This window comes from Oncorhynchus kisutch, unplaced genomic scaffold (assembly GCF_002021735.2).
Source record: "Oncorhynchus kisutch isolate 150728-3 unplaced genomic scaffold, Okis_V2 scaffold806, whole genome shotgun sequence".
In the NCBI taxonomy this organism is placed as follows: Eukaryota; Metazoa; Chordata; class Actinopteri; order Salmoniformes; family Salmonidae; genus Oncorhynchus; species Oncorhynchus kisutch.
In genome coordinates, this window is record NW_022262751.1 from 16,693 (window position 1) to 32,782 (window position 16,090).

Genomic DNA, 16,090 nt, shown 5'->3' on the forward strand with positions numbered 1-16,090 from the left:
TATATTGACAGAAAACATAATAACAGATTATATAGGGCCTTAGAGCTGTTTATTATACAGGTATATTGACAGAAAACATAATAACAGATTATATAGGGCCTTAGAGCTGTTTATTATACAGGTATATTGACAGAAAACATAATAACAGATTTTATAGGGCCTTAGAGCTGTTTATTAACTAGGTATATTGACAGAAAACATAACAGATTTTATAGGGCCTTAGAGCTGTTTATTAACTAGGTATATTGACAGAAAACATAATAACAGATTTTATAGGGCCTTAGAGCTGTTTATTATACAGGTATATTGACAGAAAACATAATAACAGATTTTATAGGGCCTTAGAGCTGTTTATTAACTAGGTATATTGACAGAAAACATAATAACAGATTTTATAGGGCCTTAGAGCTGTTTATTATACAGGTATATTGACAGAAAACATAATAACAGATTTTATAGGGCCTTAGAGCTGTTTATTATACAGGTATATTGACAGAAAACATAATAACAGATTTTATAGGGCCTTAGAGCTGTTTATTATACAGGTATATTGACAGAAAACATAATAACAGATTATATAGGGCCTTAGAGCTGTTTATTATACAGGTATATTGACAGAAAACATAATAACAGATTTTATAGGGCCTTAGAGCTGTTTATTAACTAGGTATATTGACAGAAAACATAACAGATTTTATAGGGCCTTAGAGCTGTTTATTAACTAGGTATATTGACAGAAAACATAATAACAGATTTTATAGGGCGAGTTGACAACATAGTGCCCTACTTCCTCTAGTACACTAAGGACCAGGGAAGATTTGACAACATAGTGCCCTACTTCCTCTAGTACACTAAGGACCAGGGAAGAGTTGACGACAGAGTGCCCTACTTCCTCTAGTACACTAAGGACCAGGGAAGAGTTGACAACACAGTGCCCTACTTCCTCTCTAAGGACCAGGGAAGAGTTGACGACATAGTAAACTACTTCCTCTAGTACACTAAGGACCAGGGGAAGAGTTGACAACATAGTAAACTACTTCCACTCTAAGGACCAGGGAAGAGTTGACAACATAGTGCCCTACATCCTCTTGTTCACTAAGGACCAGGGAAGAGTTGACAACATAGTGTCCTACTTCCTCTTGTTCACTAAGGACCAGGAAAAGTTGCAGGGGAGAAGAGGGCCTATTGGAAAGCCAGATAAATAATGAGTAGATCGCATGCTAGAAAAGGTTGGAGCCCCCCTGGAATGGGGTAACCCTTGACAACAACATCAACCATTAAACCAAATTAAATAAAGACAGAAAATTTCAATTAAGAGAAGACCTGTACAGTGGGCGGGACAACACACAATATAGTACACCCATTTGTAGACGCACACGTCAATCAACCTGTCAACCAATCACAGACGTGCCAGTGGCCCTATGGACCAATCAGAGTGTTCAGAAGTTGAGTGTCTCTGACATCATCTTCCACCAGTCCATCAGCTCCTCCTTTTCCTCTTCCTTCCTCTCTACCAAGGACTCCAGCTCAAAGTCCACCTGGAGACACACACAGGTTAGACAAACAGTTTAACCCTAATCCTCTCCACCTGTAGATAATGCATGTTAAGCTGTTGTCATGGTAACTACTACTGAACATAGCTGTTGTCAAGGTAACTACTACCGAACATAAAGTTGTCATGGTAACTACTACTGAACATACTGTTGTCATGTTAACTACTACTGAACATACTGTTGTCATGGTATCTAGTACTGAACATACTGTTGTCATGGTATCTACTACTGAACATACTGTTGTCATGTTAATTACTACTGAACATACTGTTGTCATGGTAACTACTACTGAACATACTGTTGTCATGTTAACTACTACTGAACATACTGTTGTCATGTTAACTACTACTGAACATACTGTTGTCATGGTAACTACTACTGAACATACTGTTGTCATGTTAACTACTACTGAACATACTGTTGTCATGTTAACTACTACTGAACATACTGTTGTCATGGTAACTACTACTGAACATACTGTTGTCATGTTAACTACTACTGAACATACTGTTGTCATGTTAACTACTACTGAACATACTGTTGTCATGGTAACTACTACTGAACATACTGTTGTCATGTTAACTACTACTGAACATACTGTTGTCATGGTAACTACTACTGAACATAGCTGTGGTCATGTTATTATGATTGTCATGTTATTATGGGTTGTTGTTGTCATGGTATTACGGGGTGTTGTTGTCATGGTTTCATGGTTCTTACCCTAATAGCAGGACTGTAGGGGACAGCCACCTTCTTGATGACAGTCAAGTAACCTGGAGCATAGGCAGATACCTTGTAGTTCCCTGCTGCCAGGAGACGCCAGTAGTCTCCGTCCTTAGCTGTTATCAATACACGATCAATAATCAATCATCAATATCACTGTACTTAGCTACAATAAGAAAGTACATTAGTAATCAATACACATTAATAATCAATAACAATTTATCAATATAATAATAATCAATAAACTCTAATCAATATCATAATAATCAATCAACTAATCAATGTCATAACAATCAATAACAATTTATCAATATAATAATAATCAATCAACTCTAATCAATGTCATAATAATCAATAACCTCTAATCAATATCATAATAACCAATTATCAATATGATACTCAGCATGTTTTCTCCAATCAACAATATACTTCACAGTAACTCATCACCATTAGGGTTGGCTGAGAGGAGGGCTGGGATTGGTTGTACCTGTAGTGATGTCATGGTCGATGCCCTCCACTGAGATGGAGGCGTTAAAGATGGCTGCACCCTGAAGGTCACGCACAAAGCCCTTCACACCACGATGCACCTACACACACACACACACACACACACACACACACACACACATACACACACACACACACACACACACATACACACACACACATACACACACACACACACACACACACACACATACACACAAGTCATATTGGTGTATGTGTGTGTGTGTGTGTGTGCCTGTGTGTGTAGGTGTGTGTGTGTGCCTGTGTGTGTGTAGGTGTACCTGTTCTATGTAGTTGACCAGTGAGTTGCGGTTCTCCTCCCAATAAGTCTTCAGTGTGTCTTCAGCAGGAAACTTGTCACAGCTCAGCTCCAGAGTTATTTCAAAACAGTTACTGCTCAGGTAGTTAAAATCCTGCATGCCTGGGGAGAGGGAGGGAGGGAGGGAGGGGGAGGGGAGGGAGGGAGGGGGAGGGGAGGGAGGGAGGGAGGGAGGGGAGGGAGGGAGGGAGGGGGGGAGGGAGGGGGAGGGGAGGGAGGGAGGGAGGGAGGGAGGGAGGGAGGGAGGGAGGGAGGGAGGGAGGGAGGGAGGGAGGGAGGGAGGGAGGGAGGGGAGGATAAATTCAGCAACCTTAACATGTGTAAATATTAGTATACAACAGATTCAACAACTGATACATAAACTGAACAAGTTCCACAGACATGTGACTAACAGAAATGGAATAATGTGTCCCTGAACAAAGGGGGAGGTCAATATAAAAAGTAACAGTCAGTATCTGGTGTGGCCACCAGCTGCATTAAGTACTGCAGCCAACTGAGAACACTACACTACACAGGTAACCTACTGAGACTACCACACTACACATGTAACCTACTGAGACTGCACAGGTAACCTACTGAGACTGCACAGGTAACCTACTGAGACTACACATGTAACCTACTGAGACTGCACAGGTAACCTACTGAGACTACACAGGTAACCTACTGAGACTACACATGTAACCTACTGAGACTGCACAGGTAACCTACTGAGACTACACAGGTAACCTACTGAGACTACACAGGTAACCTACTGAGACTACACATGTAACCTACTGAGACTGCACAGGTAACCTACTGAGACTACACAGGTAACCTACTGAGACTACACAGGTAACCTACGGAGACTACACAGGTAACCTACTGAGACTACACAGGTAACCTACTGAGACTACACAGGTAACCTACTGAGACTACACAGGTAACCTAGTGTCTGTCTGTGTGTTACCTCTGGCTACGCTGTACCAGGCCCCTCTGTAGGTGAAGCTAGTGTCTGTCTGTGTGTTACCCCTGGGTACGCTGTACCAGGCCCCTCTGTAGGTGAAGCTAGTGTCTGTCTGTGTGTTACCCCTGGGTACGCTGTACCAGGCCCCTCTGTAGGTGAAGCTAGTGTCTGTGTGTTACCTCTGGGTACGCTGTACCAGGCCCCTCTGTAGGTGAAGCTAGTGTCTGTGTGTTACCTCCGGGTACGCTGTACCAGGCCCCTCTGTAGGTGAAGCTAGTGTCTGTGTGTTACCTCTGGGTATGCTGTACAAGGCCCCTCTGTAGGTGAAGCTAGTGTCTGTGTGTTACCTCTGGGTACGCTGTACCAGGCCCCTCTGTAGGTGAAGCTAGTGTCTGTGTGTTACCTCTGGGTACGCTGTACCAGGCCCCTCTGTAGGTGAAGCTAGTGTCTGTGTGTTACCTCTGGGTATGCTGTACAAGGCCCCTCTGTAGGTGAAGCTAGTGTCTGTGTGTTACCTCTGGGTACGCTGTACCAGGCCCCTCTGTAGGTGAAGCTAGTGTCTGTCTGTGTGTTACCTCTGGGTACGCTGTACCAGGCCCCTCTGTAGGTGAAGCTAGTGTCTGTGTGTTACCTCCGGGTACGCTGTACCAGGCCCCTCCGTTGGTGAAGCTAGTGTCAGTGTGTTACCTCCGGGTACGCTGTACCAGGCCCCTCCGTTGGTGATGCCGTCGGTGAAGCTGGTATCATCGTCGTTCTTCCTGCACGGAGCCCGCTGGGGGTCTGACATCACAGGATTAAACTGGGAGTAGGACTTCGCCAGAGACTTAAAGGTGACGTCATCAGGACTGGCGCTGTACTCATGGGTAGAACCTGGAGGGAGGGAGGGAGGGAAGGAGGGAGGGTGGGAGGGAGGGAGGGGGCGAGGGTGGATGGGGGATGGAGGAAGGGAGGTGCGAGGGGGGGTGGGAGGGAGGGAGGGAGGGAGGAGAGGATGGGGAGGGAGGATGGGGAGGGAGGGAGGGAGGGTGGATGGGGGATGGAGGAAGGGAGGTGGAGAGGGGGGGATGGGAGGGAGGGAGGGAGGGAGGGAGGGAGGGAGGGAGGGAGGGAAGGAAGGAAGGAGGGAGGGAGGGAGGGAGGGAGGGAGGGAGGGAGGGAGGGAGGGAGGGAGGGAGGGAAGGAGGGAGGGAGGGAGGGAGGGAGGGAGGGAGGGAGGGAGGGAGGGAGGGAGGGAGGGGAGGGAGGGAGGGAGGGAGGGAGGGAGGGAGGGAGGGAGGGAGGGAGGGAGGGAGGGAGGGAGGGAGGGAGATAACTTATTTGCACTTATTAGCAGAGGTATTATGTAACTTTTTGGGCGACCTGACCAAATTCACATAGAAATATGAGTTATAGATCTGTAATTCTCTTTGAAATGAAGTCTACGAAGAGGTAGATCTGTTATATGTGTGTAAATGCTATGCTTCCCATTCTTAAGTTTAATTTTTGTGTCTTTTACTCAGCTTCATGTTTAGTTCACAGTGGTTTAAATTACCCATGATGCTCTACTCTATACTGTAGGATATGTCTGGTTCACAGTGGTTTAAATTACCCATGATGCTCTACACTGTAGGAGATGTCTGGTTCACAGTGGTTTAAATTACCCATGATGCTCTACTCTACACTGTAGGAGATGTCTGGTTCACAGTGGTTTAAATGATCCCATGAAGCTCTACTCTATACTGTAGGAGATGTCTGGTTCACAGTGGTTTAAATTACCCATGATGCTCTATACTGTAGGAGATGTCTGGTTCACAGTGGTTTATGCGTGTAGCGTGTTGTGTGTGTAGTGTGGTGGGTGTGTGGCGTGGTGTGTGTGTAGCGTGATGTGTGTGTAGCGTGACGTGTGTGTAGCGTGGTGGGTGTGTAGCTTGGTGGGTGTGTAGCGTGGTGTGTGTGTAGCATGGTGTGTGTGTAGCGTGGTGTGTGTGTAGCTTGGTGTGTGTGTGTAGCGTGGTGGGTGTGTAGCGTGGTGTGTGTGTAGCGTGGTGTGTGTGTAGCGTGGTGTGTGTGTAGCGTGGTGTGTGTGGTTACCACTGCGTGTCTCGTCGTAGGGGTAGTTGGCCACCACATCTCCTCATGCAGATTAGCTGAGAGGACGAATGGAATCTCCATTATCCACCTGATCACTGCCTTGGTCTCTGGAGCTAGCTGGAGACAACACAGACAGACTGGATCACTGCCTTGGTCTCTGGAGCTAGCTGGAGACAACACAGACAGACAGGATCACTGCCTTGGTCTCTGGAGCCAGCTGGAGACAACACAGACACAGACAGACAGGATCACTGCCTTGGTCTCTGGAGCCAGCTGGAGACAACACAGACACAGACAGACAGGATCACTGCCTTGGTCTCTGGAGCCAGCTGGAGACACACCGACAGACAGGATCACTGCCTTGGTCTCTGGAGCCAGCTGGAGACAACACAAACACAGACAGACAGGATCACTGCCTTGGTCTCTGGAGCCAGCTGGAGACAACACAGACACAGACAGACAGGATCACTGCCTTGGTCTCTGGAGCCACCTGGAGACAACACAGACACAGACAGACAGGATCACTGCCTTGGTCACTGGAGCTAGCTGGAGACAACACAGACACAGACAGACAGGACCACTGCCTTGGTCTCTGGAGCAGCCTGGAGACAACACAGACACAGACAGACAGGATCACTGCCTTGGTCTCTGGAGCTAGCTGGAGACAACACAGACACAGACAGACAGGACCACTGCCTTGGTCTCTGGAGCCAGCTGGAGACAACACAGACACAGACAGACAGGATCACTGCCTTGGTCTCTGGAGCCAGCTGGAGACAACACAGACACAGACAGACAGGATCACTGCCTTGGTCTCTGGAGCCAGCTGGAGACAACACCGACAGACAGGATCACTGCCTTGGTCTCTGGAGCTAGCTGGAGACAACACAAACACAGACAGACAGGATCACTGCCTTGGTCTCTGGAGCCAGCTGGAGACAACACAGACACAGACAGACAGGATCACTGCCTTGGTCTCTGGAGCTAGCTGGAGACAACCACAGACACAGACAGACAGGATCACTGCCTTGGTCTCTGGAGCCACCTGGAGACAACACAGACACAGACAGACAGGATCACTGCCTTGGTCTCTGGAGCTAGCTGGAGACAACACAGACACAGACAGACAGGACCACTGCCTTGGTCTCTGGAGCAGCCTGGAGACAACACAGACACAGACCAGGATCACTGCCTTGGTCTCTGGAGCCAGCTGAGACAACACAGACACAGACAGACAGGATCACTGCCTTGGTCTCTGGAGCCAGCTGGAGACAACACAGACACAGACAGACAGGATCACTGCCTTGGTCTCTGGAGCCAGCTGGAGATAACACAGACAGACAGGATCACTGCGTTGGTCTCTGGAGCTAGCTGGAGACAACACAGACAGATAGGATCACTGCCTTGGTCTCTGGAGCCAGCTGGAGACAACACAGACACAGACAGGATCACTGCCTTGGTCCTCTGGAGCTAGCTGGAGACAACACAGACACAGACACAGACAGGACCACTGCCTTGGTCTCTGGAGCAGCCTGGAGGCAACACAGACAGGATCACTGCCTTGGTCTCTGGAGCCAGCTGGAGACAACACAGACAGACAGACAGGATCACTGCCTTGGGTCTCTGGAGCCAGCTGGAGACAACACAGACAGACAGGACCACTGCCTTGGTCTCTGGAGCAGCCTGGAGACAACACAGACAGGATCACTGCCTTGGTCTCTGGAGCCAGCTGGAGACAACACAGACAGACAGACAGGATCACTGCCTTGGTCCTCTGGAGCCAGCTGGAGACAACACAGACAGACAGGATCACTGCCTTGGTATCTGGAGCCAGCTGGAGACAACACAGACAGACAGGATCACTGCCTTGGTCTCTGGAGCCAGCTGGAGACAACACAGACAGATAGGATCACTGCCTTGGTCTCTGGAGCCAGCTGGAGACAACACAGACACAGACAGACAGACAGGTGTGTTCCAGACAGACAGACAGGTGTGTTACCTTGGTATTTTCGTCCACGGCCTTCTTCATGTTGTTGAGCAGGTGGTTGTTGGCTCCGCCCTCCTTCTCGTTGCCGTAGACGATACGGTCCAGGTCAGGGAAGTTCCTGTTCAGGTCAACCCCCTGGGCGTTACTACGACCTACGAACCAATCTTTCAGCTCCCCCGACTGACACACAGAGGGAGGAGAGATGTTACCTGGTCCATGAACCAGTCTGTGTGTGTGTTAGTTGTGATGTGTGTGTTAGTTGTGGTGTGTGTGTTAGTTGTGGTGTGTGTGTTACCTGGTCCCATGAACCAGTCTGTGTGTGTGTTAGTTGTGATGTGTGTGTTAGTTGTGGTGTGTGTGTTACCTGGTCCCATGAACCAGTCTGTGTGTGTGTTAGTTGTGATGTGTGTGTTAGTTGTGGTGTGTGTGTTAGTTGTGGTGTGTGTGTTAGTTGTGGTGTGTGTGTTACCTGGTCCCATGAACCAGTCTGTGTGTGTGTTAGTTGTGGTGTGTGTGTTAGTTGTGGTGTGTGTGTTAGTTGTGATGTGTGTGTTAGTTGTGGTGTGTGTGTTAGTTGTGGTGTGTGTGTTAGTTGTGGTGTGTGTGTTAGTTGTGGTGTGTGTGTTAGTTGTGGTGTGTGTGTTAGTTGTGGTGTGTGTGTTAGTTGTGGTGTGTGTGTTTAGTTGTGGTGTGTGTGTTAGTTGTGGTGTGTGTGTTAGTTGTGGTGTGTGTGTTAGTTGTGGTGTGTGTGTTAGTTGTGGTGTGTGTGTTAGTTGGTCCCATGAACCAGTCTGTGTGTGTGTTTAGTTTGTGAGTGTGTGTGTTAGTTGTGGTGTGTGTGTTAGTTGTGGTGTGTGTGTTAGTTGTGATGTGTGTGTTAGTTGTGGTGTGGTGTGTTTACCTGGTCCCATGAACCAGTCTGTGTGTGTGTTAGTTGTGATGTGTGTGTTAGTTGTGGTGTGTGTGTTAGTTGTGGTGTGTGTGTTAGTTGTGATGTGTGTGTTAGTTGTGGTGTGTGTGTTAGTTGTGATGTGTGGTGTTAGTTGTGGTGTGTGTGTTAGTTGTGATGTGTGTGTTAGTTGTGGTGTGTGTGTTAGTTGTGGTGTGTGTGTTAGTTGTGGTGTGTGTGTTAGTTGTGGTGTGTGTGTTAGTTGTGATGTGTGTGTTAGTTGTGATGTGTGTGTTTAGTTGTGGTGTGGTGTGTTAGTTGTGGTGTGTGTGTTAGTTGTGGTGTGTGTGTTAGTTGTGATGTGTGTGTTAGTTGTGGTGTGTGTGTTAGTTGTGATGTGTGTGTTAGTTGTGGTGTGTGTGTTAGTTGTGGTGTGTGTGTTAGTTGTGATGTGTGTGTTAGTTGTGGTGTGTGTGTTAGTTGTGGTGTGTGTGTTAGTTGTGGATGTGTGTGTTAGTTGTGGTGTGTGTGTTAGTTGTGATGTGTGTGTTTAGTTGTGGTGTGTGTGTTAGTTGTGGTGTGTGTGTTAGTTGTGATGTGTGTGTTAGTTGTGGTGTGTGTGTTAGTTGTGGTGTGTGTGTTAGTTGTGATGTGTGTGTTAGTTGTGGTGTGTGTGTTAGTTGTGGTGTGTGTGTTTAGTTGTGGTGTGTGTGTTAGTTGTGGTGTGTGTGTTAGTTGTGGGTGTGTGTGTTACCTGGTCCCATGAACCAGTCTGTGTGTGTGTTAGTTGTGATGTGTGTGTTAGTTGTGGTGTGTGTGTTAGTTGTGATGTGTGTGTTTAGTTGTGGTGTGGTGTGTTAGTTGTGGTGTGTGTGTTACCTGGTCCATGAACCAGTCTGTGTGTGTGTTAGTTTGTGGTGTGTGTTAGTTGTGGTGTGTGTGTTAGTTGTGGTGTGTGTGTTAGTTGTGGTGTGTGTGTTAGTTGTGGTGTGTGTGTTAGTTGTGATGTGTGTGTTAGTTGTGGTGTGTGTGTTAGTTGTGATGTGTATGTTAGTTGTGGTGTGTGTGTTAGTTGTGGTGTGTGTGTTAGTTGTGGTGTGTGTGTTAGTTGTGGTGTGTGTGTTAGTTGTGGTGTGTGTGTGTTAGTTGTGGTGTGTGTGTTAGTTGTGGTGTGTGTGTTAGTTGTGGTGTGTGTGTTAGTTGTGGTGTGTGTGTTAGTTGTGGTGTGTGTGTTAGTTGTGGTGTGTGTGTTAGTTGTGGTGTGTGTGTTAGTTGTGGTGTGTGTGTTAGTTGTGGTGTGTGTGTTAGTTGTGGTGTGTGTGTTAGTTGTGGTGTGTGTGTTAGTTGTGATGTGTGTGTTAGTTGTGATGTGTGTGTTAGTTGTGGTGTGTGTGTTAGTTGTGATGTGTGTGTTAGTTGTGGTGTGTGTGTTAGTTGTGGTGTGTGTGTTAGTTGTGGTGTGTGTGTTAGTTGTGGTGTGTGTGTTAGTTGTGGTGTGTGTGTTAGTTGTGGTGTGTGTGTTAGTTGTGGTGTGTGTGTTAGTTGGTCCCATGAACCAGTCTGTGTGTGTGTTAGTTGTGATGTGTGTGTTAGTTGTGGTGTGTGTGTTAGTTGTGGTGTGTGTGTTAGTTGTGATGTGTGTGTTAGTTGTGGTGTGTGTGTTACCTGGTCCCATGAACCAGTCTGTGTGTGTGTTAGTTGTGATGTGTGTGTTAGTTGTGGTGTGTGTGTTAGTTGTGGTGTGTGTGTTAGTTGTGATGTGTGTGTTAGTTGTGGTGTGTGTGTTAGTTGTGATGTGTGTGTTAGTTGTGGTGTGTGTGTTAGTTGTGATGTGTGTGTTAGTTGTGGTGTGTGTGTTAGTTGTGGTGTGTGTAGTTGGGTTGTGTGTTAGTTGTGATGTGTGTGTTAGTTGTGGTGTGTGTGTTAGTTGTGGTGTGTGTTGTTAGTTGTGGTGTGTGTAGTTGTGGTGTGTGTGTTAGTTGTGGTGTGTGTGTTAGTTGTGATGTGTGTGTTAGTTGTGATGTGTGTGTTAGTTGTGGTGTGTGTGTTAGTTGTGGTGTGTGTGTTAGTTGTGGTGTGTGTGTTAGTTGTGATGTGTGTGTTAGTTGTGGTGTGTGGTGTTAGTTGTGATGTGTGTGTTAGTTGTGGTGTGTGTGTTAGTTGTGGTGTGTGTGTTAGTTGTGATGTGTGTGTTAGTTGTGGTGTGTGTGTTAGTTGTGGTGTGGTGTGTTAGTTGTGATGTGTGTGTTAGTTGTGGTGTGTGTGTTAGTTGTGATGTGTGTGTTAGTTGTGGTGTGTGTGTTAGTTGTGGTGTGTGTGTTAGTTGTGATGTGTGTGTTAGTTGTGGTGTGTGTGTTAGTTGTGGTGTGTGTGTTAGTTGTGATGTGTGTGTTAGTTGTGGTGTGTGTGTTAGTTGTGGTGTGTGTGTTAGTTGTGGTGTGTGTGTTAGTTGTGGTGTGTGTGTTAGTTTGTGGTGTGTGTGTTACCTGGTCCCATGAACAGTCTGTGTGGTGTGTTAGTTGTGATGTGTGTGTTAGTTGTGGTGTGTGTGTTAGTTGTGATGTGGTTGTGTTAGTTGTGGTGTGTGTGTTAGTTGTGGTGTGTGTGTTACCTGGTCCCATGAACAGTCTGTGTGTGTGTTAGTTGTGGCGTGTGTGTTAGTTGTGGTGTGTGTGTTAGTTGTGGTGTGTGTGTTAGTTGTGGTGTGTGTGTTAGTTGTGGTGTGTGTGTTAGTTGTGGTGTGTGTGTTAGTTGTGATGTGTGTGTTAGTTGTGGTGTGTGTGTTAGTTGTGATGTGTAATGTTAGTTGTGGTGTGTGTGTTAGTTGTGGTGTGTGTGTTAGTTGTGGTGTGTGTGTTAGTTGTGGTGTGTGTGTTAGTTGTGGGTGTGTGTGTTAGTTGTGGTGTGTGTGTTAGTTGTGTGTGGTTTGTGGTGTGTTAGTTTGTGGTGTGTGTGTTAGTTGTGGTGTGTGTGTTAGTTGTGGTGTGTGTGTTAGTTGTGGTGTGTGTGTTAGTTGTGGTGTGTGTGTTAGTTGTGGTGTGTGTGTTAGTTGTGATGTGTGTGTTAGTTGTGATGTGTGTGTTAGTTGTGTGTTAGTTGTGGTGTGTGTTAGTTGTGATGTGTGTGTTAGTTGTGGTGTGTGTGTTAGTTGTGGTGTGTGTGTTACCTGGTCCCATGAACCAGTCTGTGTGGTGTGTTAGTTGTGATGTGTGTGTTAGTTGTGGTGTGTGTGTTAGTTGTGGTGTGTGTGTTAGTTGTGGTGTGTGTGTTAGTTGTGATGTGTGTGTTAGTTGTGGTGTGTGGTGTTAGTTGTGATGTGTGTGTTACCTGGTCCCATGAACCAGTCTGTGTGTGTGTTAGTTGTGATGTGTGTGTTAGTTGTGGTGTGTGTGTTACCTGGTCCCATGAACCAGTCTGTGGTGTGTGTTAGTTGTGGTGTGTGTGTTAGTTGTGATGTGTGTGTTAGTTGTGGTGTGTGTGTTAGTTGTGATGTGTGGTGTTAGTTTGTGGTGTGTGTGTTAGTTGTGGGTGGTGTGTTAGTTGTGGTGTGTGTGTTAGTTGTGATGTGTGTGTTAGTTGTGGTGTGTGTGTTAGTTGTGGTGTGTGTGTTAGTTGTGGTGTGTGTGTTAGTTGTGGTGTGTGTGTTAGTTGTGGTGTGTGTGTTAGTTGTGGTGTGGTGTGGTTAGTTGTGGTGTGTGTGTTAGTTGTGGTGTGTGTGTTAGTTGTGGTGTGTGTGTTAGTTGTGGTGTGTGTGTGTTGGTGGTGTGTAGGTGTGGTGTGTTAGTTGTGGTGTGTGTGTTAGTTGTGGTGTGTGTGTTAGTTGTGGTGTGTGTGTTAGTTGTGGTGTGTGTGTTAGTTGTGGTGTGTGTGTTAGTTGTGGTGTGTGTGTTAGTTGTGGTGTGTGTGTTAGTTTGGTGTGTGTGTAGTTGTGGTGTGTGTGTTACCTGGTCCATGAACCAGTCTGTGTGTGTGTTAGTTGTGATGTGTGTGTTAGTTGTGGTGTGTGTGTTAGTTGTGGTGTGTGTGTTAGTTGTGATGTGTGTGTTAGTTGTGGTGTGTGTGTTAGTTGTGGTGTGTGTGTTAGTTGTGGTGTGTGTGTGTTAGTTGTGGTGTGTGTGTTAGTTGTGGTGTGTGTGTTAGTTGTGGTGTGTGTGTTACCTGGTCCATGAACCGTTGTGTTGTGTTAGTTGTGGTGTGCGTGTTAGTTGTGTTGTGTGTGTTAGTTGTGGGTGTGTGTGTTAGTTGTGGTGTGTGTGTTAGTTGTGGTGTGTGTGTTAGTTGTGGGTGTGTGTTAGTTGTGATGTGTGTGGTTAGTTGTGGTGTGTGTGTTAGTGTGTGTGTGTGTTAGTTGTGGTGTGTGTGTTAGTTGTGGTGTGTGTGTTAGTTGTGGTGTGTGTGTTAGTTGTGGTGTGGTGTGTAGTTGTGGTGTGTGTGTTAGTTTGTGGTGTGTGTGTTAGTTGTGGTGTGTGTGTTAGTTGTGGTGTGTGTGTTAGTTGTGGTGTGTGTGTTAGTTGTGGTGTGTGTGTTAGTTGTGGTGTGTGTGTTAGTTGTGGTGTGTGTGTTAGTTGTGGTGTGTGTGTAGTTGTGGTGTGTGTGTTAGTTGTGGTGTGTGTGTTAGTTGTGGTGTGTGTGTTAGTTGTGGTGTGTGTGTTAGTTGTGGTGTGTGTGTTATGTTGTGTGTGGTGTGTGGGTGTTAGTTGTGGTGTGTGTGTTAGTTGTGGTGTGTGTGTTAGTTGTGGTGGTGTGTGTTAGTTGTGTGTGTGTGTTAGTTGTGGTGTGTGTGTTAGTTGTGGTGTGTGTGTAGTTGTGGTGTGTGTGTTAGTTGTGGTGTGTGTGTTAGTTGTGGTGTGTGGTTAGTTGTGGTGTGTGTGTTAGTTGTGGTGTGTGTGTTAGTTGTGGTGTGTTGTTTTAGTTGTGGTGTGTGTGTTAGTTGTGATGTGTGTGTTAGTTGTGGTGTGTGTGTTAGTTGTGGTGTGTGTGTTAGTTGTGGTGTGTGTGTTAGTTGTGTGTGTGTGTTAGTTGTGGTGTGTGTGTTAGTTGTGGTGGTGTGTAGTTGTGGTGGTGTTGTTTGGTGTGTGTTTAGTTGTGGTGTGTGTGTTAGTTGTGGTGTGTGTGTTAGTTGTGGTGTGTGTGTTAGTTGTGGTGTTGGTGTGTTAGTTGTGGTGTGTGTGTTAGTTGTGTGTTACCTGGGAGGCAGCTTTCTCAAAGCCATCAGGTTCATAGAGGGCATCAGGTGGATACGTGTGGGTGTGGATCAGATCGATGATCGACTCGTTGCCCTGATACAACAGAACAACATATTAACTCTGGTGATCGACTCGTTGCCCTGTGAAAACACAACAACATATTAACTCTGTGATCGTTTAGTTGGATCCAAACTACAGGTTATATTACCTGTTGGTAACAGAGGTACTGAGACAGGTTATATTACCTGTTGGTAACAGAGGTATTGAGACAGGTTGTATTACCTGTTGGTATCAGAGGTACTGAGACAGGTTATATTACCTGTTGGTAACAGAGGTACTGAGACAGGTTGTAACAGAGGTACTGAGACAGGTTATATTACCTGTTGGTATTGGTTACAGAGGTACTGAGACAGGTTATATTACCTGTTGGTAACAGAGGTACTGAGACAGGTTATATTACCTGTTGGTATCAGAGGTACTGAGACAGGTTATATTACCTGTTGGTAACAGAGGTACTGAGACAGGTTGTAACAGAGGTACTGAGACAGGTTATATTACCTGTTGGTATTGGTTACAGAGGTACTGAGACAGGTTATATTACCTGTTGGTATCAGAGGTACTGAGACAGGTTATATTACCTGTTGGTATCAGAGGTACTGAGACAGGTTATATTACCTGTTGGTATTGGTTACAGAGGTACTGAGACAGGTTATATTACCTGTTGGTATTGGTTACAGAGGTACTGAGACAGGTTATATTACCTGTTGGTAACAGAGGTACTGAGACAGGTTGTAACAGAGGTACTGAGACAGGTTATATTACCTGTTGGTAACAGAGGTACTGAGACAGGTTGTAACAGAGGTACTGAGACAGGTTATATTACCTGTTGGTAACAGAGGTACTGAGACAGGTTATATTACCTGTTGGTATCAGAGGTACTGAGACAGGTTATATTACCTGTTGGTATTGGTTACAGAGGTACTGAGACAGGTTGTAACAGAGGTACTGAGACAGGTTATATTACCTGTTGGTATCAGAGGTATTGAGACAGGTTATATTACCTGTTGGTAACAGAGGTATTGAGACAGGTTGTATTACCTGTTGGTATCAGAGGTACTGAGACAGGTTATATTACCTGTTGGTAACAGAGGTACTGAGACAGGTTGTAACAGAGGTACTGAGACAGGTTATATTACCTGTTGGTATTGGTTACAGAGGTACTGAGACAGGTTATATTACTGTTGGTAACAGAGGTACTGAGACAGGTTATATTACCTGTTGGTATTGGTTACAGAGGTACTGAGACAGGTTATATTACCTGTTGGTAACAGAGGTACTGAGACAGGTTATATTACCTGTTGGTATTGGTTACAGAGGTACTGAGACAGGTTATATTACCTGTTGGTAACAGAGGTACTGAGACAGGTTGTAACAGAGGTACTGAGACAGGTTATATTACCTGTTGGTATCAGAGGTATTGAGACAGGTTATATTACCTGTTGGTAACAGAGGTACTGAGACAGGTTATATTACCTGTTGGTATTGGTTACAGAGGTACTGAGACAGGTTATATTACCTGTTGGTAACAGAGGTACTGAGACAGGTTGTAACAGAGGTACTGAGACAGGTTATATTACCTGTTGGTAACAGAGGTATTGAGACAGGTTATATTACCTGTTGGTAACAGAGGTACTGAGACAGGTTGTAACAGAGGTACTGAGACAGGTTATATTACCTGTTGGTAACAGAGGTATTGAGACAGGTTGTAACAGAGGTACTGAGACAGGTTATATTACCTGTTGGTATCAGAGGTACTGAGACAGGTTGTAACAGAGGTACTGAGACAGGTTATATTACCTGTTGGTATCAGAGGTATTGAGACAGGTTATATTACCTGTTGGTAACAGAGGTAC

General features: G+C 45.8%; 1 protein-coding gene across 1 annotated transcript in view; it reads right to left on the minus strand.

The window, feature by feature from the left end:
• Positions 1-509: 509 nt before the first annotated feature.
• LOC116362185 (carboxypeptidase E-like) overlaps positions 510-16,090 on the minus strand; it is a 32,372-nt gene continuing 16,791 nt past the window's right edge. Inside the window, 9 exon segments of the mRNA XM_031816494.1 lie at positions 510-1,538; positions 2,274-2,392; positions 2,764-2,863; positions 3,065-3,204; positions 4,733-4,915; positions 6,116-6,160; positions 6,163-6,232; positions 8,115-8,282; positions 14,178-14,270. Of these exon segments, the coding sequence (XP_031672354.1) occupies positions 1,440-1,538; positions 2,274-2,392; positions 2,764-2,863; positions 3,065-3,204; positions 4,733-4,915; positions 6,116-6,160; positions 6,163-6,232; positions 8,115-8,282; positions 14,178-14,270 (1,017 nt within the window). The 3' untranslated portion in view covers positions 510-1,439.